General features: G+C 29.7%; 2 protein-coding genes across 2 annotated transcripts in view; one reads left to right on the top strand and one right to left on the bottom strand.

Annotated features, from left to right (window-relative positions):
* Positions 1–13,793, bottom strand: part of LOC123275511 (DNA ligase 3) — a 34,445-nt gene extending 20,652 nt beyond the window's left edge. Inside the window, exons 1-3 of the mRNA XM_044743673.1 lie at positions 13,659–13,793; positions 6,400–6,720; positions 4,984–5,265 (exon numbers count right to left, since the gene is read on the bottom strand). Coding sequence (XP_044599608.1) covers positions 4,984–5,265; positions 6,400–6,709 — 592 coding nt within the window. The 5' untranslated portion in view covers positions 6,710–6,720; positions 13,659–13,793. The remainder of the gene's footprint in view (positions 1–4,983; positions 5,266–6,399; positions 6,721–13,658) is intronic.
* Positions 8,714–12,084, top strand: LOC123275518. The gene is made up of 4 exons (XM_044743684.1): positions 8,714–8,801; positions 9,649–9,815; positions 10,084–10,321; positions 11,864–12,084. Exons 2-4 carry the CDS (start codon positions 9,669–9,671, stop codon positions 11,929–11,931), a joined length of 453 nt encoding a protein of 150 aa, XP_044599619.1. The 5' UTR covers positions 8,714–8,801; positions 9,649–9,668; the 3' UTR covers positions 11,932–12,084.
* Positions 13,794–26,037: the final 12,244 nt, after the last annotated feature.

Below are 26,037 nucleotides of genomic sequence, written 5' to 3'. Positions count from 1 at the left end.
TATATATATATATATATATATATATATATATATATATATATATGTATAATCTAAGAATTTAAATTTATTAAGCTCTATATCGCGGGTGGTTGGTTAAACGTGATTTTTGGCATGTAGACACACTCGGTATCTCTGCGTGACAGATAAATATGAAAAAAAAAAAAAAATAAATAAATCGAAATAACTGAGATGTATAGTTATGTTATATTTATTATTATTAGTAATGACATTCAGAAGCGCGAATAAATTAAGCGTACGTGAGATATATTGGATGCATATTTATTGTCACGATAACTCGACAGACTGCGTGGCAGCGTTCGCTCCCATTCGATATAATGTTACATTACTTGTAATTGTAATTCATGTAGCGCATATTAATATTGTTCTTACTTGTGAAAGGTCACTGCAACTATTAATCAAACAAACTCTTTTTTAATTAATCGTGAATCAAGCTTTGAATTTTTGTCTTACGATAAAAAAATTTTATTTGTAGCTTTAACTAAAATTTTATTTAATTTTAATTTTTAATTAAGAAATTTTATATAAAATCAATTCATTAAGATTAAAATTTTTTGTAATACTTGATCATTTTTTAAAAAATCAAACTAGAAAATTTTTTATGTCAAAGTAGATAAAAATAAAAAATTTAATGATGCAAAATAAATTTTCCAATCTCAAAAAATCTTTGTCAAAAGCTTATTTCAATCGATAATGAAGTTGCAAATTTATTAATTAAAAAATTTTGAATTAAAGATCAAAAGTTGAATTTCTAACTTAAAAGTTTGGATAAAAAATAAAAAAATTAATTTTTGTAATTTAAAAATTTACAATTTGATTTTTTCAATTAAATTATTTTTTGTTGTAACATAATGCGTTTGCAATGCTGGTAAAAATTATATTGGTATTAATCAAGAATTTTTTGCTCCAAGTAAAAATTTTATTTCAAATTTTGAACCTTAAAAATTTTTTTAAAACGAATTTTTTTTTGTGTCCTAAAAATTTCACTTATAAAAAAAATGATTCAATTAATTAAAACGAAGATTTTCCAATAAAAAATATGCTGTCATACAATAAAAATTTTCTATCAGCTCAGGTCAAACACTTTTTGATAACCGATAAAGACTAAAATTATTAATGAAGTTTATTGAAAAAAATTTATTTGATAGCAATTGGAATTAAAGCGAAGAAATGAAATAATTACTGAATATTAACTGTTCCAAGTTTAAGGTTCTGGGGGTCACTCGATTCGTGTGTAATACACAAAATGTGATTGTAAAAAGTGTAAATAAAAGGAAGTAAAAAATTAGAATAGAAATGAGCAAGAGAGCTCGAGGAAGAAAAGGTCGATAACGAGCGGATAGAGCGATGGCATATTCACTGATATAAATTAAAACTATAAAATGAATACTACTCTACTCTACGTTCTATTGAATTCTAATGGCTGATGGCCGATGACGCATTAATTACAAGCTTGATTACTACGACATTACAAACATGAAAGTATAACGAAATCCCAGACACAAAAAAACAGTAAGTTAAACCGTATCACTGAATGGATTGAAACTTTCAACAAGTGTACTCATTGTTTATGTTGTGTTGAATTAATTCAGTATCAATATTTAAAACAAGATGCTTTAGTTGTACTGTTAATAAATATGAATAATTATATATGTATATATTATATGAGCGATACTGCAAAAGAGGAGGTGACTTCATCGTCACCATCATCATCATCATTCACGTTACATTCGGATGCGATGCCCATGAGGTCAAGGTTCTGCCTTTGCTCTGGCTCTGCACGCAAGTCAATGATAAATATTGAATTCCCAAGGAAAGTATATAACATACACTCGTATATAAGAGTACGGCTTACACGAGGGCAACTTCTGAGGTTATGAGTAACGTCTTCTCTATGATATCAAATGTTCATTTTCTTTTTTTAGACGTTACTTCATTTAACATTTTTTACTCACCATCACTCAATGTTTATTTGATAATATTTTTGTTTTTATTGTTTCTGTTATTTATGATAATTGTTTTGGAAAAAGAAGAAATTGATTTTTGAACTTCTTTAGAATTGCGATTTTTTGAAAATTTTTTTTGCTTTATAATTGAGTTTTAAATATTTGACAGAAGTATATAGTTTGGATATGAAAGAATGCAAAACTAAATAAATTACAGTTTTAGATAAAATTTTTAAAATCAGTTCTAAATAGTTACTTTTGTAGTTTGAAAATATGAGAAGTTTTCATTTTTTAGAGCTGAGATGAAAATTTGAATAATGATTGAAAAAATGCGGCTCTGTTTATTTTTTACTATAAAAATTCAAAATGTCAATATTGAATTTAAAAAAATGGTATTGTTTTTCTTAGTTTTTTAGTAATAAAATTTTTTTAAACAATCAAATTCTTTTTTCTTTTAACTTGATCAAAAATAAAATAGTTTAAAAAAACAAAATTTTTTCAAAAAGTTCATTTTTTAAATTAAAAACTAAAATTATTAATAAGTGAAATCTCAGAATAAAAATACATAAATTTTATATTTATTATTCATTTAGTATAAGATTTCGTTGGTTTTATTCCGATAGTTACAAATATGGTGAAAAATAAAAAACAAATTGAAAACACGTGATCAGTAATAATGAACAAATAAATACAAGGTACAAAGTTTAATATATTCAATAGTACGTCATCAAATGAATAAAATGATTTTAGGCCGTAAAAAATTATGATTTTCAGAAATTCATCAATTATCATTTTAAAATGGGTCAAAAAAATTAAAAAAAAATATGTTTTTATCATTTACCTAATTGTTCAATTTTTTATGGCCAAAAATAAGTAGAGCCGCAATTTTAATGATTTTTAAAAGTAATAAAAAAATTTTTCTTGCAGAAAAACTAAAAATTCTAGAGATTTAATTATTTTTTTAAGTAAAAAAAATTTGCTTGAGATCAAAAAACTTTTTTGGCTTAATAAACTTTTTCTTCAATCAAAAATTCCAATTTTCTAAAAATTTTTTCGTCACAAAATTAGTTCTTTATCAAACAATTTTAAGTTTTTTTTTCATGTTATAAAAGTTCAAAAATTAAAAATTGATACTGAGGTTAATTTTAAGTTAAAAAAATTAGGACGACGGTTGACCCTGAAGGCCATCCCTGCAACTTCCCGCTCATTTTGTACTTAAGCGCTCAAAATTACACATTACGTTTTTGAGCTCTTCGAGCTCAAAACTCTAATAGCAGTTTAATAAAACATAATTTTTTGAATTTTCAAACGGCAATAACTTTTGAATAAATGAGCCAGGAATTTCGAAGTAATTCCGAAAAAACACTTTTTTCGGTTTTCTTTCGACGATAACTCACGAACGAATCAACCGATTTTGACCGGGCTTGCGGTAACCGACGTGGTTTTTTGATCTCAAGAGCTGAATAGATTTTGGAATTGATCGGTGAAGCCATTTAAAAGTAATTTCAAAAAAACCACATTTGAAAAAATTTTTTTTTATAGTTTTTTTGAGATTTCTCAAAATTTACCGGTTCGAATCGGTTCAAAGTGTATTCAAAATCTAAGTTTGGTCAAGCCCTTTCGAATGGCACCAACCGCGATGAAATCGGTCAAGCCGTTCAAAAGTTATAAAAGGGTTACATACACACACACACACACACACACACACACACACACACACACACACACACACACACACACACACACACACACACACACGGACATCATTGCGAAAACATTCAGGGAAGCTTCCTAGGACCTCAAAACGTCGAGATCTGATAAAAACTCGATTTTCGAAAAACGGGGTAAAACCAGTAACTTCCCGATTTTTGAAAATCTTCGATTATCTTAGCGGGAAGTTAAAAAATCCAAGTCGAATATTTCTGCAAAAAATCAAACACCAATCGTACAATCAATCTAAAAATCATAGCAGTCATTGTCATTATTATTATTACTACTATTATATTCCAATTAAATTTAATCACTATGATACAAAAGTCTAAAAATAGCCCGCCAGAAACTGACGCAGTCCTAAAAATATCTTTGAAGAGTAAATTTTGGGCACTGACTCTCATGTTAACTGCCAACAACCATATTCTTTTTTTCTTTATTACGTCAGACGCGATAAAATTAACGACTCCAGATTAGTAATTAACAAAATGATTTAATTTAATATAGTAAATAATAAATTTAATATAATCTCCTTTTACTCCTTTTCCCCCGAAGTAAATCCGAGCAAAGCTTAAAAACTATTTCGAATATCTCAGCGAAAACTTTCATTAGCTCTTAAATCTCGATCTGAATGGAAAAATGAAAGGAAATACTCGATGATAAGCGCGGGAAACGATATAGGTGAAAGAGGAGGGATAGTGCGGTGCCAAGCTGGCTGTCTATAATATTGTTTGTACATATAACTAATATCAACGTTGTACACATTATGAAGAGGCTCGTCGACACTACTCACATTCTATGACCGATAAATAAACCAACGAGTGGGGATGACATGCTTATAAGTGAATGCGATCCACTTGGTGGGCCAATTCTCGCAAAACAGTAAATACAGTGACCCTACAACAACTATTGTCTCAATAATTATTATCACTAATTATACTCCAATAACAAATAATAATTAATTACTTTAAATTTAAATCAATAATCAGTAGTTACAAATAAAAATCTTAAATCTTTAAATTTGGTGTTCGCGCTTTTTCTTCTTGCTTTGATTGGCGTTTAATACTTAATACATAACTGTGGACATGACTTAGTGGTGACTGTTATTTTTTTAATTGTTTTTATTGATACTTTTTATCAACAAGTGACTGTTATTGAAAAACAATAAAATAAAATTATTATTATTCAAGAACTGGTTTTTTTCGGATAAACGTTTGTTTGGACTTCTTTTAATTGAAACATAAATCACGGTAATTATCTTAACTATTTTTTTTTTATAAATATAAATATTGTAATTTTTAAGACTTACTGCCCTTGGCGCCATCAGAAAACATTTTTTTAACAATCGCTGTTTTTTCGGTGTACGCACTTGCATTTGCTATGTTCGCACAAACCCGTCGGAACTCGCGAAAAGCGTTATCCCGATTTTCACTTTTCTTATCATATTCAGTCGTAGTGTTTTTAATCGAGTCTTGATTTTTTGGGCTCGAATTTTCTGGTGTTTCTTTTGCAGCTGGTGGAGGTGAAGATTTTCGTTTCTTGGCTGGTGGGTTTTTTGGCGGACTAGAAGACCTTTTCTTTTTAAAAGGCGCTGTAATTAGTCGGAAAAATATTTACTAAGAAATTTTTTATTTGTAAAACTTTCAGTTGTTCTAAATATTTTTTTGGTTCAAGATATTTTTTTCGTGGATTCAAGGTTATTAAAAACTGCAATTTTTGAGGAATTATTTTAATATAGCTCAAAGATTTTTATTTAATTTTGAAAAAAATTTTTTTGTAAATTTTACGCATTTTTTTTTATAGATTTAGACTTAAAAATTTTTATCAACTTCATAGCGTATTAAAAAAATTCTTTTAGCTAATTCAATGCATTGTATCGTTCATTTCCATTTTTTTAAAAATTATTAATGAGTTCACAGGATATATTCAAACTTCCAAGTTATTATTTAATGATTTATTTTATTTTGTACTGCGTTTCCTTCTTTGAAAAGAACAAAACGTTGAACTGAGAAGAAATAAAGCATTTAATAACAACTTGTAAGTTTAAATATATTCTTTGAACCTATCCAAAAATATTTACAAAAACAAATTTTACAATTCCTGTCCTTGCGGACTCAGTGCATGTTGATATATTTAATATATTATTATAATCTATTTTAATGTTTTTTTGGAACTCAAAAATTGAACTGAAAACACTGTCACAACCTAATTTTTTGAAGTTTTCGATTTTTTTGTAAGAGAAGTTAAAAATTTTATTTTTACACTTTTCAATGAATTTCTACAAAATCCAAAAAATAGAAAACTTCAAAAAATTTGGATTTGTTAGTGTATTCAATCTAACTTTCAAAAATTAATTTTTCATTAAATCTGGACGTTTTGAGGCTCTTAGAAGCTACTTTGATTATTTTTTCATGTATTTCATAAATGTATGTCAGAATTAAAAAAAAAAAAAACAAATAAATAAACAATGTCTATCCTCAAAAATGACTAAAATCACATTTTTACACAGAAAAAATAATGTTTGTGTTAGAGAATTAATTTTCTTGACTCATAAAATATTTCGAAAAAATGAAAACTCTCTTGGGTGAAATAAATTTCTTCTTGGTTCAAGCAAAATTTTTTTCTATGTAGTCTAATAGAGCTTACAACAAAAAAAAGAATTTATTATGATGATCAAAATTATTGTTGAAAAAAAAAATATTTTTTAAATGAAATAAAAAATTACCATTTTTATCAAACTCTTCCAAATGTTCGATAACTATTTTTTTATCTTCTTCTTCGAGATGGTCCCAACCGTCGACATCCTCTTCTGGATCTTCGAGTCTTCTTGTAGTGGCCCGCTGCTTTGCAAATACTTCGAACAGACAAGTAACGTGGTGCCAAGCCTTCATTTTTCCTTCTCCGAAAGGGTTCGCCATCAGCTTCGCGATTCTCACGGTGTCTTTGTCGATTGGGAGCTTGCATTTTTTGCACTTGGCGCGACCGGTCTTGGCCTTTTCTATGGCGAAAGGCTTTTCGCTCTCCTGTTCGTCCATCTCCGAAAAATCTTAAATAAATTTTAATTTCAAAATTATTAAATAGCGCTGCGGGTGAGTTATAAATTATTAGAATTAAAGTTTCTGAATGTAATTAGTGTCAGGTTGATATTTAAGTGAATACATTAATGAGATAGATTATTTTGCACCGTTTTATAATAATTTATTACTTTTTCAGGCTCAATAATTAAATAATTTATCAAGAATTCAATTGAATAAATTACGAATTTAATTTTAATTACAAACCAAAATTCAATTTGAAGCTGACATGTGTAACAATTTTATTATTCATTTTTTCATTTCATTTTTTATTATAAATAATTTTTTATCAATATTATTTAAATAAATTAAATGAATTAGTTTTTACAAAATGAAAGCAAAGATTGTAGAAAAAAAAATGTGGGATAACCTAAGCAAAGATTCGAACTGGACTCATTTCATCTCCAGTGTTATATTCAGTATTATTAATATCTAGTTAAATTATTAAAAATTGTCAGTTAAACTTAGCACACATCTGAAAAATTTTTTTTGAATAATAAATTAATTATAAAAGAAATTAATAAAAAAATCTATTGATAAAAATTGACTAAAAATTATTTTAACAATATCTTAGCACTAATTTTTTAAAGAAAAAAAATTCAGATGTCTGCTGATTTAAAAAATGAAATGAATATAAAAAAAATATTTTCAAAAAATTGTATTGATAGTTTCTTAAAATTTCTAGATAGAAAACTTTTTTTTATAATTTTTTCTAAAAAAAATTCAAAATTATTAAAAAAAAAATGTATTTATAATTTTTTAGAATTTTCATTTATGAAAATTTTGTTTTAAACTAATTTGTATTTTAAGAAAAATTTCAAGAGATGTCAAATGTCTTAATTTAAAATATTTTTTCTAACTAAAAGTAAGCAATCAACCTTATTGTAATTTCAATAAACTTCGATGCAAGTTCAATTTCTTTTTTTTAAATTTATTCAATAAATACTATGCCTTTCCGTGTCAACATACTTGTTGAAAGAGTTGAACGTAAATTCTAAGCGTAGAGTCGATAAAAGCCCAGTCTGACCATATCTAGAGCCTACTACTCGCCGCGCAATTTCCTCTAGGAACACTTTATGAAATGGTGTTTTCTAAGCTATTTCCTCGAATATTTCTGCAGAGAATGAACCTTTTACATGTGTCACCGGATCTCCGACGCACCGAAAACTTATATCTTATACTTTGCGGCATGTTAAATTTTTATCGACACGTGTAAAAGTAGTATAACTCGAGCAAGTAGTATAACTCGACCCGAGCTTTAAATTCCTTTTTATTTCCGTCACACTCAGTCGATTTATCAAAAATCTTTCAAAGCGATGCTACCGTAAGAGCGATCAGCGATGATTAATTGAAATGAAATAAAATAAAATGTTTAATAGATAACATATGTATGTCGAAAATGTAAGACTCGTCATGTTATGTTGTGATCCTAGATGTCAATAGAATGAATGAAAAATAGAATGGATGCGCGTGGGCTGATATCTCTCTCGCTATCTCTGTCTCAGTCTACATTTTTCCTACATCCGCGTTTGGTCCTTCCACAGGTGGCAGGGGGGGGGGCACCAATCTCCCAGCGATGATAATGCCGACGGTGATGCTGGTGGTGGTGGTGGTGGTCGGATCTGAGAGGTATAATAGAGGGTGCAAAAGCCCCAAGCGCTTCACTCTACGAAAATTCATCCTCGCATTTCAAAGCGTACCCAATAAATAAATAAGTGCTGAAAATCCGACGATCGCTGATCCTAATCTGTTATTTTCACAGCCAGTGATACATTTTCTTTATCGATTTTTTACTTTTTTTTATTATTATCATTATTATTATTAGCTATAAAGGTCATATATCAATTTTAAAGAGGTGAGATATCGTACTGAAATTACCGACATCCAATAAGTTTTTCGGGTTTTATTGTACGGGAAAATTATATGGAAATTTGCTTCGAGAAAATTTTTTAATTTTTTATATGTGAATTTTTTTGTAGTAATTTATTTGTGGTAAAGGAATTTAGAAAAATTCTCAAATGTATATTAGTTAATAATAGTGAAATTAAGAGGCGTAAGTTACAAACAAATTATGTTATAAAAAAAAAACTTTTTTTAATAATTTATTTGTATTGATTTTTAAACTGTGTTTGGTAATAACTTTTGTTTATAATCAAAATTTTGTGATTAAAAATTAGCCAAAAATTATTCAATGAGAAGTAGGTTCCCAATAAGTTTAAAAAATTTATTTTTCTAGTAAACTATTGTAAAAATATGTTGGAAAGAATTTTTTTTTAAAATTGTTTTTTTTTTTTACGTACGACTTGTCTACTTGTTGATAATTTCTTTGAACATAATATAATGATTAAAAATCAGCCAAAAATAATTATATGGCAAATATGCATAAAATACGTGAGAAAATGATTTCTTTCAAGTAAATTATTAGAAAAAAAACTTTTTAAAAAATTGTCACATATGTTATTATGAATTCTCTAGCAGCATATATTTTCATTTTTTTTTTTTAACTAATTATTCATCTATTGAAATTATTTATCTAAAATGAATTAAAAAAATAAGATGAAATTCTAAAAAAATAAAAAAAAACTTTAAGTAATTTTAAGAGAATTTTTTTTTTAGAAGTAACAATAAAAACAAACTGATTATGGGATGATAAAATGGAATATTTTCACTTCTCTGAGAAAATAACGACAATAAGAGCGCAAATTTTGGCGAAAACACGAAAATAAGAAATCCAAAGTGACTAATGTAAATTGTTTTAAAGTCAGCGAAGCAACAAGTGGGTTCGATGCCTGAACTACCGACGGGCTGTTTCTCGCGAATTTAAAATTAATTCCTCATACGGCTTTTTATTTTCAGTATATAGTGGTAATAAAAATAAATACAATTTTTTTTTGTTGCAGAATTTGTGATCTTCCATATAATGAAGCAGAGTAGAGGGAAATCGTACTGGCGGTTTTTGGGAATTTTGTTATTTAGCATCGCGGCGCTCGAAACAGTCTGGGCAGCGTCCGTGCCTGAACCTGGAATGGTTTATTCCGATCCTTTTCCTGACGATACAGAAAATTATGTAAGTATTTATAAAAAATAAAAAATAATTTAGTTTAAATTATTTTTACCGAAAATTCAAATTGAAAAAAAAAAATTAATTTTAGGGATATTATAATGAAATTGATATCTTACAATTTTTGAATTTTTTCTTGCATAAATTACTTTGAAAAAAAATTTTTTTTTTTAATTCCAGATGTTGAAGCAAAAAAATTTGCTGACAAAAAAGATGCTGACTTCAGTATCGCAAAATGGTTATTAATTTATAAATTTATGATTGAATATTCCAGATATGGCTACAAAAGTTGAAACAAATCCACGACATAAAACTCGAAATATCTGAAGACGAACGCGAACTGTCAGATGCTCAGCTGGAAATTCAGGCGATGCTGGAAGCCAACGCCCGAAATCAGCGAGTACCGCATTACCCGATACCGCCGGAATTTTTGAGCGAAGATCCTGAAGCTCTGCCGGTTCCCGAACCGCGAGTGAACCCAGGACCAACGCACTCGGGCAAAAGGACCAGCTGTAAGTCGAAATTATATTATTTAAAAATTATAAATAATAATTTATAACTTGTAACAAAGTTAAAACTAAATAATTCACCGGAGAAAGGGAAGGAAAATTATCGGACGATTAATTTTTGATGGCTTGGTTAATTAATGATACCTAATTTCTGACATCTAGTCCGATAATTGTTAAATATTCATCTAATTTTGGACTTTCGCGGAGTTAATTGCTAGGTTAATATTCAATGAGCGCAATTACCCGTATTATTAAATATTTATCGGAATTAAATGGGGATTATAAAAGTGCACGTGGCAATTGGTCTCCCGGGTGGGATTCAATAATGGTAATGATAATGGTAATGATATTGTGCATTGGACCACTTGCCACGGGTAATATTTATCGTGACAGGATCTTGAGATTGTTATTAATTGTGGCACTTGACTCTACGAGCCAGCTCTTTTAAAACGGACGCGACTCTTGGACGTCACACGTATTTATAAAACCACTTTACTCCTTACATAAATACATATATACATATGTTAATAATTAAGTCCGAGTCATTTTATCGGGAACGTTCTCGATAATCGATGGTGCAGTTTCATTTAAGATTGGCGCCAACCGGATCAATTGTCATTACAGTCTTTGTCAACGACACTAGTTCATTTTTTTTATGTTTTTTAAATTTAACACAATAATAATGATAATAGAAAATTTTTATTGATCATAAAAAAATTAAATTTTTATCGTATCAATTAATTTTTTTAAATAAAAAAAAATTAATTTATTGAATTTTTTACATAAATGTTAATTACCGAATGATTTTTTGTTACAATAGAATATTTATAAGCTTATTTTTTTAAGATTGAAATTAAGGTGCCATATCCTGAATTCGAACACGCAACATTATGCTCGATATAATGACACGATTAAAATTTTATATTTTATTCTACTGCTCAAAATTGATTAAATAAATTGAATTTTTTTAACAATAAAATTTTCGAAATTTAAATAAATGCAGTGATAATAATTATTACATTATTAAATTTAAATTTAAAAATTAATTTACAATAATAATTTTGTAATTTTTTGTTATAATTGCAATAACATTAATTAAAAATTAAAAACATCATGTTTGTTATTTTTACCGACGTTAGTATTCAAACCCTACACTGATAAAAAGATTTGTTTATAGTTAAAAATATTTGTTAATATTTAACAAATCATTTATTAAAGACCACTCTTTATTCCTTAACAAATATTTGTTAGTATTTAAAAAGATTTATTAATATTTAATAAATGAATATCAGATTTATTAAATACAAACAAATCATTTTAAATACTAAGAAATATTTGTTAAAGACTAAAAAGTGGTCTCTAATAAATGATTTGTTAAATATTAACAAATATTTTTAACTATAAACAAATCCTTTTATCAGTGTAGTCTTTCGTCTTAGAATTCCGCTACTACTCTCTAATTATTTTTGTACTAAAAAATTATATTAATTCGCTAAAATCATCAAAAAATAAATAAATAAATAACAATTGCTTAATTATTTCTAGATATGGCTCTATGTCATTTCAAGATCTGCAACATGGGACGCAAGCGACAATTGCCCGAGAAGAAATGAGCTGACGACAAAGAAAAGGATTACTTAAAACATCGCGTCCAGCCCTTGAAACTCTCTTAATTACCATTTTAAACAAACGCTGCGTTTTATTTTTTTTTTTCATATGTATTATCTTGTAAATTAAAATTAATAATTATTATTTTTTCTCTGTAAGATAAGATATCGACAACAGTTTCTTTAGTATTTTACAGTATAGCTCCACTCGCTACAAACCGTCTTCTGCAAATTGTTATAATTAACAATAATAGTAATAATAATAATAATAATAATAATAATAATAATAATAATAATAATAATAATAATAATAATAATAATAATAATAATAATATAAGAATTATAATAAGACGAATAATAATAAGCCGAGAATATTTAGTTATATAACAAGTTTAATTTATTAAGTGACTGGAAGGATGCGAGAGAAATAATTAAAATATCCAATGTAAAATATCAATAATAACAACAGTTAAAATATTAAATAACGTATTCGGTGTCGGAGCACACTAATATATTTAATATTTAATAATTATTAATAATATTTAATAAACCAACAAAAAAATTCGTACAAATGCGTGAAAAAAGTTAATCCTGCTCAATAAACATTTAAAAAACAATATTTGAGTGTCAAGGGCTAATTTTATAAAAGTAATAAATAAAGAGTGGTCCGGTGACTAATTAAATTTTATCTACTGCGAATGTTACGAGTGGGTGTAAGCATGAAGCTATGAATGAACGAGAAAAAATAAAAGGCTGCCTATATCCCCATTATTATTTATTATATTTGTACACAATATTTAGTATACCATTTATTTATTAAAAAAACAGCAACAATGTTTTGTTTATTACTTAACTACTGGCATCTTTGACATTCCATTTTTTCCTTACTCACGCTAAAAATTAAAGAATAATTAAAAAAAAATGTACTGAAATTAAATGATTGTACCTGAAATATTTATTTAACTCGGTGGCATGTCGAGGTCTATCGGAGCGTACTCGATAATTGATAAATTTAATGTGTGTAAAACATTAAGTGGCAATAAAGAATCACTTATTGGAAATCTGACACCGGTTTATTTATTATTAATTATTATTAGCAATTATCAATTATTTAAAATTGTTAAAAAGTAAGAGCCACAACTCAAACCAGATTATATTTAATTTTATATATTTTATTCAATAATACTTACTTTGAGTCCAAGGGAATTCATTGCGGGATACAATTTAAATAATAAATTGTTTTAAATAATGGATGCGAATCGATAAACGATGTACGCAAATTTATTACAATCGCGTCAAGGCTGCTTCGCGATATCAATGACTTTGGTTGCGATTCAAAATAAAGTCAAAGGTTACTTGTAACTTGTAACTATGAAACTCGTGTAGTGTAATATGTAATAATGTCCTTTTTTTTTTTTTTTTATTTTTTACATTTGCATTACAATTTTAAAACTACATACTTTACTGCTCGTTCTTCTTCCGATGCGCTGTTTATAAATTTATTTCGACTGAGAAAGACAAGCGCGCGCGCAGATTGACGGACGGTAAAGAACTGAACTACATTAAAATACCGTACAATGGTAAGAAATGGAGACTGATGTCGGACTTTTCAGTACCTGGTAAAAGAATGATAAGATAATACGTAGAAAAAAAAAACAAAACATAACCTCAGACTTGAGATGAAATTTCGAATGCTGAAAAAATTAAAAAAAAATATAAAAAAATTTACTTACAATTTTTTATTTATTTTTTAGAAACTTGCTTGGAAATTTAATGGATTTTTTGTAAGGTTAAGTTATATTCTTTTAAAATTTTGCAGGTAGTAATTTTTTCACTATTTATGATCACGTTAGCACAATGTTTACACCTCTAATTTAAAGACTTACCAACAGGTTTCTGCTATGGATTTTCAAGTTCTCCTGCCACTTGATTGATTTTCTCGGTGAATTATATTATATGATATAGACATCTAGCTAGAAGGACGGTTTAATTCCAATTCAGATAATTTATTATCAAAAAACGACAAAGACTTTGTAAAACAATTGTCTTTTTCATCATCTCAAACTTCAAGAGCAGAATCTTTGAATTTTTTTGTGAGAAAGGTCATGTCAATTTAAACAGTGTTAAAGCAATCAGTTTTATGATTTTGAAAGGATTTTTTTTATCTATATGAATAGAAAAGCCATTCTACAGCAAAAATGGAAGTAGCTTTTTCAAAGTTATAAAAAAATTATAGTATTGTTATGTCCGGATTAATTATAATTAAATAATTATTGGTAGAGTGGGCCTTGAGGAGGCTCGGACACGTTTTTAGCTAGATTTTCTCTTGTAGACAAGCTACAAGAGTTTTATTTTTATTGTGGATTTTTCGAACGCCTCCCGGTAACCAAGAGTTCCAACGGCGAATTTAAAGGGGAGTCGATAACAAATACTGAACTCACAGTCGTCCTTTATGATTTTTCTAGTTGATTTGAATTTGGATTGTCTGATCGGTAGGTCCTGGGTTGATTTCCCCTCCTTCTCTCGTGGTGTAGATCGGTGTAGTGGGAGAAGTCCAGGATCTTAATTTAGAATGAAGTAAAGCTCGAAGTTCTGGTTTTTATAATTTATTCAATTATTTGCCCTATGGGCGAGACGCACTCAATGTACACTATTTCACTTATAACTAAACACTTATAATTATGTTTTTAACAGTTTAGGATGTTTATTAAATGAGTTCGTGACCGGAGTAACGACTCCAGCAGACACTAAGATCCGCCGTTAAATAAGTAATAGATCGAAAGGTTATAATTTAGGTAAAGATATCACTACGGCCACGGGGCCCTCGATACTGCTCGAAAAGCACACTGTCGTGGTTCGTAGAAGATAAAGATTAAAAATCGAATTGAAATGAATTTAGATTTTGTATACGCGACCGAGTGCTGTATACTGCCTTATACGTAACGCGGTATAAGGACCCACACGGGTTCTACGAGGATAGCTTCCCTAGTATTCTTTAATAAAAGACTGAGCATTTGATCCGTGGTGTTTGGTGGTTTTATACACCTGGATCGTGATTTTCAGAAGGGAGTTAAATTTTGTTATTGGTCTAAAGTTGCAAATTTGATAGAACGTGGACAGTGTGCTCATTTCTTAATCGAGGTGTTGTTCGAGTGATTGTCGAAATTTATAAAGTGCAAGCGTTGCACTTTTCGTCGACAGGGGAGAGACCCTGTGTGTTATATAAGGCAACGCCGGATATAACAGTATTAAGGCGAATCTAATACAGTAAATTTTCATCAAATACTCTGAAAAATAAGTGATTTAGAATGATACTGAATTTAAGAAGGGTTTACATTTTTTTCTCTCTCTCGCCCTCTATTGGACAAACGAAAGTATCTCTGTCATACTTGTACAACAAATGGAATCTTAAAACGCATTTTATGCATAAATTAATGAAAATTTTCCAAAAAAGCGCTTTGCTCTTCGATAAATAATTTAATTATCTATCGAAGAGCGAAGCGTTTTTTTTCGAAATTTTATCACATACATAAAAAAAACACGTTTTAAAATCAACTATAAACCGCTCTTAATAGACATCTAGTAATTTTTTAGATTGTTATAGCAATTTAATTGTAAAGAAAATAAAAAGAACATTCGGCAGCCGAAATGGAAGTAGATTTCATCTTGAATAGAAAAAAAAATATAAAGAGGATTGTATACAAAACTAGGGCTTTTAACTTCTATGCCATCGACAAAAATATATATCGACGGAAAAATACTAAAACCAATGCAATAGCAAATTTCATAATTGGCATAGCGGAATAGGAGATAATTTTGAGACTACACATATGATATGGTACTCAAATTAAAGCTTATTTAAAGAGCTTTCAGATGTAATTTACAGAGTTTCAATAAGTTACCCCATTCAAAAGTTATTCGAGTAAGAAAAATCCTGGCATTTCTAAATTACTTGACCGATTAAGCTCATCTTCGAACTTGACTTCGGTATTTATCTGTAGAAAAAAATATGTTGAGTTTGGTAAAGATCCGATGTAAATTGGCGACGCTATCGTCGTGACAAGCCGCGTTATATCGTATATATATATATATATATATATATATATATATACATACGTATATAAACTTTTGAACTATATGTATTTTCTGACTCAGCTCGTCGAGTTATGTCGAAATATAGCAAAATTTTTCAAAATTTCCGTCATGAGGACCATTGCAATAGTTAAATATATATGAAATCTACTAAAAATTTAGCGAAAAAATTTCACACGTGGAAATTTAAAAAAATTACAAATGTGAATTTCTAAAAATATTCTTTTTATAATAATTGATTGTTATAAAAATTCGAATAATTGTCAGAGGTCTGCTAATTTCAGTATCATAATTTAGGGTCTAAAAAAGTGATACTGAAATTCACAGCCATATCTTTCAACTTCTTAGATTTTTATAACCGCGAAATTATTATGAAAAAAATTTAATAAAAAAATCCACATCTAGAAATTTAAAAGAATTTTAAGTGTGAGTTTTTGAAAAATATTTTTTTTTTTTTATAATCAATTGGTTTTAAAAATTTTTTAAAAATTGACAATTGTCTGCTGATTTCAGTATCATCTGAAAGAATGAAATGACATAATACAAAAATTCGATGCATCGAAAAGTTCTTTCAAGGCAAACTTATAAAAATATCATTTTTTTCAATTTTTGAAAGTTTTAAAAAGTTATCATTTCTAAACTAATTTTTTTTCATCTTCGAACTTGATCTGGACAATCATTTAAATAATAACTATATTGAGTTTGATTAAGATTCGTCAAGAATTATAAACGCTATCGTCGTGACAAGCCACGCTCTTTCGTATAAATTTTATACATATATAAACTTTCGAACGACATGTATTTTCTGAATGAGATTGACGAGCTGAGTCGAAAAATAAATCACGATTGAGGTGGCTTTCTCACGATTCCAAATAGGATTAAGGATAACTTTATAAACTGGCTGTAGCTTTTCTTTGGAATTTTTGCAACATTCTGGAGGTTTTGTTTTTTTAACTTTAACAAGAAATTTCTTTATTTCATTATTTCATTTTTAACTTCCCGCTAAGAAAATCGAAGATTTTCAAAAATCGGGAAGTTATTGTTTTCACCCCGTTTTACAAAAATCGAGTTTTTATCAGATCTCGACGTTTAAAGGTCACAGGAAGCTTCCCTGACTATCCCCGCGAGGTTGTCACTATGTCTGTATGTGTGTGTGTGTCTGTGTGACTATGTGACTCGCTTATAACTTTTGAACGACTGAACCGATCGGAACGTACCAAACGGCGTTCTAAAGAGTTCCCTCAAACTTAGATTTCCTGAGAATTTGAACCGATTCGGACCGATAGATTTTGAGAAATTTTGAAAAATCTCAAAAAAAAAATTAGGAAAACGGTTGACCCTGAAGGCCATCCCTGCAACTTCCCGCTAATTCCATACTTAGGCGCTTAAAATTGCACCAATGGCGTTTTTGAGCTCTTCAAGCTCAAAAATACAATTTATGGGTTATTTTGGGCTCTCCAAGCTCAAAGAGATTGTTTTCCTATGCTTTTGAGCTCTTCGAGCTCAAAAGTCTGATAGGGATTTGATGACACTATTTTTTGAATTTTTAAACCGCAATAACTTTTGAATGAATAAATCGATTTTCACGCAGTTGGTAGCATTCGACGCAGTTTTTTAAGCCTCACAAAGAATCTTAAATTTTGAATTGATCGCGCTAGAAATTTCGGAGTTATTCCGAAAAAACACTTTTTTCGGTTTTCTTTCGTTCACGATATCTCTCAAACGAATCAACCGATTTTGACCGGACTGATGGCGATCGACGTGGTTTTTTGAGGTTAAGAGCTGATTAGTTTTTGAAATTGAACCATCAAGCCGTTTAAAAGTTATTCCAAAAAAACCACATTTGAAAAAAATTTTTTTTTCAGTTTTTTGAAGATTTCTCAAAATCTATTGATCTGAATCGGTCCAAATATTTTTCAAAATCTAAGTTTGGTCAAGCCCTTTCGAATGGCACCAACCGCGATGAAATCGGTCAAGCCGTTCAAAAGTTATAAGCGGTTCACATACTTTCACAAACACACACACACACACACACACACACATACATACAGACGCCGTGACAACGTCGCGGGGATAGTCAGGGAAGCTTCCTGTGACCTTCAAACGTCGAGATCTGATGAAAACTCGGTTTTTGCAAAACGGGGTGAAAACAATAACTTCCCGATTTTTGAAAATCTTCGATTTTCGTAGCGGGAAGTTAAAAATAAGAAAAAAATCATTTTTGAAAGTGATTTTTATGGAATATCTTTTAAACGGCTCTATCGATCAACTTCAAAAACTAATCCGCCCTTAAGCTTGAAAAACCACGCCGATCATCACTAATCCGGTCAAAATCGGTTGATTTGTTCGAGAGATATCGTGAACGAAAGAAAACCGAAAAAAGTGTTTTTTTGACATAACTTCGTCATTTCTTCTCGGATCGTTTTTGATGATATAAAATAATTTCAGAGCTAAAAAAACCGCGTCGATCGCCACCAAAAATGTGAAAATCGGTTGATTGGTTTGAGAGATATCCTCGATAAAATATTTGGAAACAAGTGTTTTTTTAAATTAACTCCGATATTTTTTGGAATAACTTTTAAACGGCTGCACTGATCGATTTCAAAAACTAATCAGCTATTAGCATGAAAAAATTACGTTGATCGCCGTCAAGCCGGTCAAAATTGGTCAATTCGTTCAAGAAATATCATAAACGAAAGCAAACCAAAAAAAGTGTTTTTTTGGTATTACTCCAAATTTCCTAGTTTTATCAATTCAAACTTGAAGATTCTTCATGAAACTAAAAAAATTGCATCAAATACTGCCAACCGCGTGAAAATCGGTTGATTCATTTAAAAGTTAGTGCGGCTTGAAAATTTAAAAAATAATGTTCTATGATACCTCTATCAGACTTTTGAGCTCGAAGAGCTCAAAATAACACATAAATTGTATTTTTGAGCTCGATGAGCTCAAAAACGTCGTTAGTGCAGTTTTATGCACCTAGGTATGGAATTAGCGGGAAGTTGCATGGATGGCCTTCAGGGTCTACCGTTTTTCTAATTTTTTAAAAGTTGTTCTTATAACTTTTGACTTGAATTATACCTAAATTCTCTAAAAAAAAAAATATCTCTTATTAGTTCTTTCATATTTTTAACAGACTTAAAACAACTGAAATTTATCTAAGTAATGAGTTTTGATATTTTCTTCAAAAACAAAAAATATTTCAAAACTAAAAAAAAATATTTTCATTTCAAAAACAGTGTCCTATTTTTCTTCAGATATCTCAATCAGCGAAAATTTTAATTAATCTGATGAAAAAAAGAAACGGTCAATTTTAATATATTTTTATTTCCACGGTTTCATTTTAATGTTTTTATTTATTGGACTGCGATTATTATTATTGCTTTTATTTTTAATTTTAATATTGCTATTAATATTATTGCTTTCAATTAAATATATTTTCATTTTTTTTCATATCGAACAATTTTTATTAAATGACTTTAATTTAAAACTTGAATGAATTTTAAAAATCAACAAATCTAATAGTAAAAATTTTTTCAAATTGACCCCCAAGTTTGTCAACAAAAAATATGAAAATTAAATTAGCCGACATCTAAAAATTTTTAGAATTTTTTTTAATGAAAAAATTACTAAAAAAAAAAATTTCATTTGTAAAAAACTTTAAAAACTATGAGTACAATTTAAAAAAAATATTTTTTAGTTCTAATTTAATAAATGAAAAAAAAAAAAAGAAATCAGAAACGTCGGCTAACTTTAGTATATACAAAAAAATTCACACCTTGAAAAAAAATATATAGTGTGAAATATCAAACATTAAACAAATAATGCAATGACCAATGATTGTAAAAGTCGGCCTAAAATTTCTGGAAGGAATAGATCGGGGGTTGGTTTTTAGTGAGTATATTGTTTTGTATATTGGTCGATGATTCACGAGCGCACAACTACTACCATCCACCATGACCAATAAAAGCTTATAACCGAGCAGGCAGGAAGCTCTACTCTACTCCATCGGAATATCTAGCTCGGTGAGGTCATTAATGTACCACCTTTCCGCAGGATAATTTCGTTAGTTGTGGACGGGTGTCCGATCCTTCCCTTCCCTTCTCTCCCATTGATGTCATGTTCTATATATAATGTGCATTGGTGGTGTATCAAGTACTCGACATCCACATCCACATCCACATCCATATCTACACCCAATACCCTACACCCTATAACCGATAACTAGATGTCTTCATCTAGTCGCATCATACTTGCAATAAATATTTCCAGCATGTCATAATCGATCGCTGCCCTGTACACACTCAAAAATTTTTGTTTGTACAGTGTAAGATAAGTTGTGACAACAAATTATTAAATTAACATATATTGGAGTCAACGGAACATATCGATGATTTGGTTCACGAATTTTTGATTTAATAATAATTAGATTTTATAGAAGATAATGAATTAAAAAAAAAAAAAAAAAAAAAAACATTATTTTATGAAAATTAGTTTCAAAATAAAATTTTCCAAAATTCTAAGAGGTAAATTTAAAAACTGTAGGAATTACAATTTCGAGTAAGATTTTGAAATGTAATTCTGTATTAATTTTTATGGTTTAAATATGTATTTTTTACAGTTTGTAAAAATTATATTTTGAAACTTCAATTTTTCCATTTTTTTTTCGAAGCGCGCTTTACTTATGTACGTATTTCGGAGCGTTCAATCCGGGCGTTGTCTCGTCTCACAGCAAATGAATGAGCTTCCGGCCCAATTTTCATTCCCATAAGGGTCATCATTTTTAAAATTGGAATGAAACCTTCATTAAAAATGCAAACAGCGAGAAATGTTGCTATTTCAATTATCTTAGGTCCAGAATGAATATGTTTCGGCGCGAAAGTCCAAATCAACGAGTTTAGAGACTCATTATTGTTTTGAGTTTCAGAACCTAAACATCGAGTTAATAATTCCTCTGATGATAAACTGTCATAATACAACGACAATTTATTTATAATTTTATCAGTTAATTTGCCTTCTCCTTTTCCACCAACCCCTTTATTGTCTTTCTTCGCTTTCCGTAGCCTTGCACCCATTCTCTTCTGTACGTGACCTACGCATTCTTTTTTTTCTACCAATGGGTCACCATCATAAGGATCCATATCGAGTATGCCTTTGAATGTCTTTGTATCACCATCGCCAATATATTTTACGTATTTCACTCCGTGTTTTTCAACTGATCTACAGAACATCTCCACAACAGCATCTACTTCCATTTTGCCGGCACTTCCTTTATGATTTATGGTACAAACTTCTTGATGATCCTCATACCAATCATGATACGCTGAAATATCTGAATTTTTTTTATTTTTCCAAATATTACAACCTTGACAGAAACTGGATTTGACAACAGTATCAACAACTTTCTTGCAATTTTTTGCTACTAGTGTAGTTACTCCAAATAGAGAATTAAAACCTCTTTTTTTCCAAGTCCCATCACCAGAAACTGTAAACTCCGTTGGATTTGCATTTGGATCACAAGCTGAAATTAAATCTTTTTCTTCGTTGACAGCTTTGGAAATGACAAGATTATAAACTGCAGATGTAGCTAAATGGATATTTTCGACACAAGCGTAGTAAGCCCCGATTGATATTCCTTGACAAATATCCATCAGACTACAAAAGATGTTGATTCCTTCCCTGCCAACTCCCAAAACCCGCATAGCAAATATTATTTTTCGGTTCACTTCAAAACATTTTTCAATAAATGGGCATGATGGTATATATTGGTCATTTTCGCAACTACATTGTAATGTAATTTTAAAACCTACTCCACGGTAACTCGTTCGTGAAAATTTAATTTCTTTATTGCAATTTGCACACAAAACTAGAGAAGAAAGTGCCGAAAACACAGTAAAAAACTCTAAAACACAGTAGCCATAATTATTTTCTGTTGTAACCTCTGCATCGTTTGATTTTCTCAACTTTGCTGCTGATGAGCTAGTAAAACTGGTGTCTGTTTCTACAGTGTGCCGATTACCGTGAAAATTCCGTTTTGTTGGTCGATCTGCACGCTTATATTTTTTCGTTGTGGATTTTTTATCCATTTTATTTATAAGAATCAAAATTATTACTCGCAAAATATCCTTCGATCACTGCACATACGTCCACGTGTTTTCGAGGTTGGGATTTGACCGCCAGCAGCTGGATGTTAGTGAACACTGAATAATATAAAAGATACGTCACCTTGGGTTATTATATTACACTAAATACATACACACACACATATATATATATATCCTTTATATACATATATATAAAGGACAAAAGGTTTAACTGAGAAATATAGATTCAGGTAGACGGAAAATCCCTAATGTCTTTTGTTCGACTAGACCCAACCGAACCAGTTTGGAGGCCGGGTCAGTAAAATGTCTATAGCTCCGAAAATAATTTAAATTTTCAAAAATCCTCTCGTAGACATATTCTTAAATAGTTAAACTTTGAAAATGTAAAAAAAAAATCGATTTTTTTTAAATTCTACACTAGAATACCCCCTTAATTATATTTAAGTATAAATAATTATTTAAATCTTCAAATTATTTCCTCCACATATTTTTTTGCTATTACAATTCAAAAAAATAATAAAAATTGTCACAGGGTTTTTATTCCCTGTGTGCGTCCCTCCCTGCGCCTAAATTTGGCAACAGATCCACACTCGGTGTGTCTCTGAATTTATTATTTTATATTTATTTATTAATTTATTTATTGAATTTAATATTATTAATATTATTTATAAAGCCAGTCCCATGGCTAAGCGGTATAATGCTTGTCATGCTTGCTTGGGACTGGTGAGGCGTGGGTTCGAATCCCGGTGTGAGCTGAAATTTAATTTTCAGTGAACATCGGTGCTCGTAACTCATGCCGGGCTGTACAGGTTTGGGTTTTTCGATGGTTTCCCCAAGCCCTGTGCTACCGGTGGGGCACAGGCAAATGCGTGCAGTTTCCCCAAAGTCGGCCCATCGCCGCATTACTCTCCAGGCTGAAAAAGTATGTAATACCGCCAAACTTATTCTGCCAAACTTAATGTACCGATCAGCCTGGAGTCCCCTTCCGGTCTCGGCCGGACCCCCATCGAGACAGAAGTCTGAAAAGCGGGGTTAAAATAAAAAAAAAAAAAAATAAAAAAAAAATATTATTTATATTTGAAATTTCTAATATTATGGTTATTAATTTAAGAATTAATTTTATCTTTATTTCAGACATTTATAATGAATTATTTATAATTTATTATTATTATTATTATTTGTGTGCATTGCCGTAAATCATTGTCATATAGTACCTAATTTTACTATGAGTGATAAATCATAGCCTTTACTCGCACGGGTGAGGCCCTACAATATCGATCGCGAGCAAAGAGTTCATTGAATTAGGGAAAATGGCTAGAAAGGCCCTTGTTGTCGAACACGAGGCCTCGAACGGTTTACGGTGACAAAAATTGAGCAGACACGCGGTGGCCCGCTTGGTGTGAGGTATACACGCGGGACCTCCGCTATTGTAAGGAGTGTGGATTTGGTGCCTTGGGTTGAGTTTCCTTTTTGGTGAGTACTCACAAGTTGAGATCGATTAATATCCGCACACCGCTGTCTCCTGGCTTAAATAATTAATTCTTTTATCGTTTAATTAAATTCACTATCGATTTATCGGATCGATCCCGTAGCGAGTAAGGGTTATTTTAAGGGAATACTTGTACCTATCCCGAAAGCCTCGTGTGGGTCCCTGAAATGGCCAGCAATTACTAGTTAAAGCATTACACTTACATTAATTATCATTACGTTTGTAAATAATATTGAAAGGCTAATATCTAAAATTATCGTTTATATTGGTTTAATTGTTTGAAATCTATTATAAAGTTCCATAAAGGATTTAATTTGTTATTCGGAAAGTAGATTTAGTTTTAAGTAATACCGCTTATAAATAAATAATTTATTTTTATTAATATTTACCAATTAAACAATGATTTATTTTATGTAAGTTAACTCCCGGATTCTTTTCCTATGACTCATCTTCCTAGTTCAATTCTTTAATATAAAATATTATTTTATAATTAATTATTTATTATTTCTAATTGTAAATTCTATCTTGACCTTGACTTTAGTTACTTTGAGATTTACCTTTTCATTCGCATTAGTTTAAATCGTTAATTGATTGTCCGGCGCGGCCCCTGGAATTTTTATTATTTTTGGTAATTTTTCACAAAAATTACCTGGCGTCTAAATGTGCACTAACCCAGCCTGAGGGGTTTCCGGGTTAATTTATATATATTTAAAAGGGCGAGCGTAAAATACCCTACCCAGCCGATATCTCCGCCATCGGTCGAATTTAGTTAAATTTTGGGGAAAAGTATTGTTACAAAATCTATCAACGTTAAATAGATTCTAAAAAATTTTTAATTTGCTATGAAAGACTTCATTACATTTAAAATGAATAACCCTAATTAGAAAAAGGAATTTGAAAATATTACCGAAATGCAAAATTTTATATATGAAAATAAAGTTAGCCGACATTTTTGATTTTTTTATTTTGCTTAATTTATTCAATTATAACTAAAAAATATTTTTAAAAAATTGCACTTATAATTTTTGAAATTTTTAACGAATGAAAAAATTTTTTTTTAATTTTTTGTGATAACTCTTTAATAAAAAAAATCATAAAAATTTTTAGATGTCGGCTAACTTTATTTTCATAATTTATATCTATATATTTTTCAAAACAAATTTTTTTCAATCTTTTCAAATTATTTGACGCATTTTAAATCTTGTTTTCTAAACAGGGAGCATACTGTAATTAAGATGAAAAGCTAGAGTCATAATGCCCGCAAACAACAGTGCGTAGTTAAGTCAGGTAAGACCATTCTAGAAAATTCTTCAACCAACACAACAGTTTCTGTACTCTCCGCTCCAAGTCCGTATTTCTTCAGCCAGCTGCCAGATTCGTTAGTCAAGTTTGAAATCTTTAAGCGAACAGACGTGCCCGAAAAAGTTTTTTTGCATCAAAAATTCGTGAACAAAATGTCGTCCAAAGTGATGCTCAAGAGCAACGACGACTGGTTCTTAGAAGTAGACGTGAAAGCCGCGAAGATGTTGCAGACCATCAAGGATATGCTGGAAGAATTTGATATGAATAATGACAACAAAGTGATTCCTCTTCATTCTATTGATGGACACACTTTGATGAAAGTCGTTGAATGGATGGAGCACCACAAAAACGACCCACCTCCACAAGTAAACCCACCTCAAGTTGAAATAGACATTTACGACGAACCAAGGACTGATGACCTCTCCGAGTGGGACGGAGTTTATCAACGTTAACCATTTGACTTAAATTTGAATTTAAACCATTTGAATTAAATGGGAAATCTTTTCACACCTTGATCGAGCTCTTCATAGTAATATTGGAGGGCTCAAATTTTCAAAGAATTTTTTTTAGGATATTGCGAACAAATTTTCGTGATGAGATCAAGAAAAAAATAGTCGAAAAAGGCACCTTATTGCTCATACGTGAAAGTTTTATTCGTCTGAAAAAATCACAACTGAAAGCTTTCAAAATGTGCGAAAAAAATGTTTATGAGAAGATTTTTGTAGGGGGCCCACTTTGCCCCACATTATCAATGTTGAATTACAAACAAGGGGCTAAAAAGTAGTGCAAAGAGTAAAAAAAAAGTATGGATATGACCATTTTTTCCTTAAGGGGCCCACTTTGCCCCTCCCCCCTTCCCCTATTTATCTCATAATCTAAAATTCATAATGAATCAAGATTTATTTTGCACGGGTGATTGTATTAAAAAATATTTAAATTTCGAAAAAGATCTTTAGATAGAGTATTTTAAAGCTAGAGTCAGATCAACAACCCTCTCTTCACTTTAAAATTTTTCTTAAGATAAGAGCTTCAAAATATGCTTTATTTTCTACAATCCTAAAATTACAGACAATTTTATAAAAATAAAGAAAAATTTTCTGTTGATAAATAAAATAAATTCTAGAC

The sequence above is a fragment of the Cotesia glomerata genome, linkage group LG1 (genome assembly GCF_020080835.1).
Source record: "Cotesia glomerata isolate CgM1 linkage group LG1, MPM_Cglom_v2.3, whole genome shotgun sequence".
NCBI lineage: Eukaryota > Metazoa > Arthropoda > Insecta > Hymenoptera > Braconidae > Cotesia > Cotesia glomerata.
The sequence above is the reverse complement of the archived record's forward strand: the minus strand, read 5'-3'. Positions and strand labels throughout refer to the sequence as shown.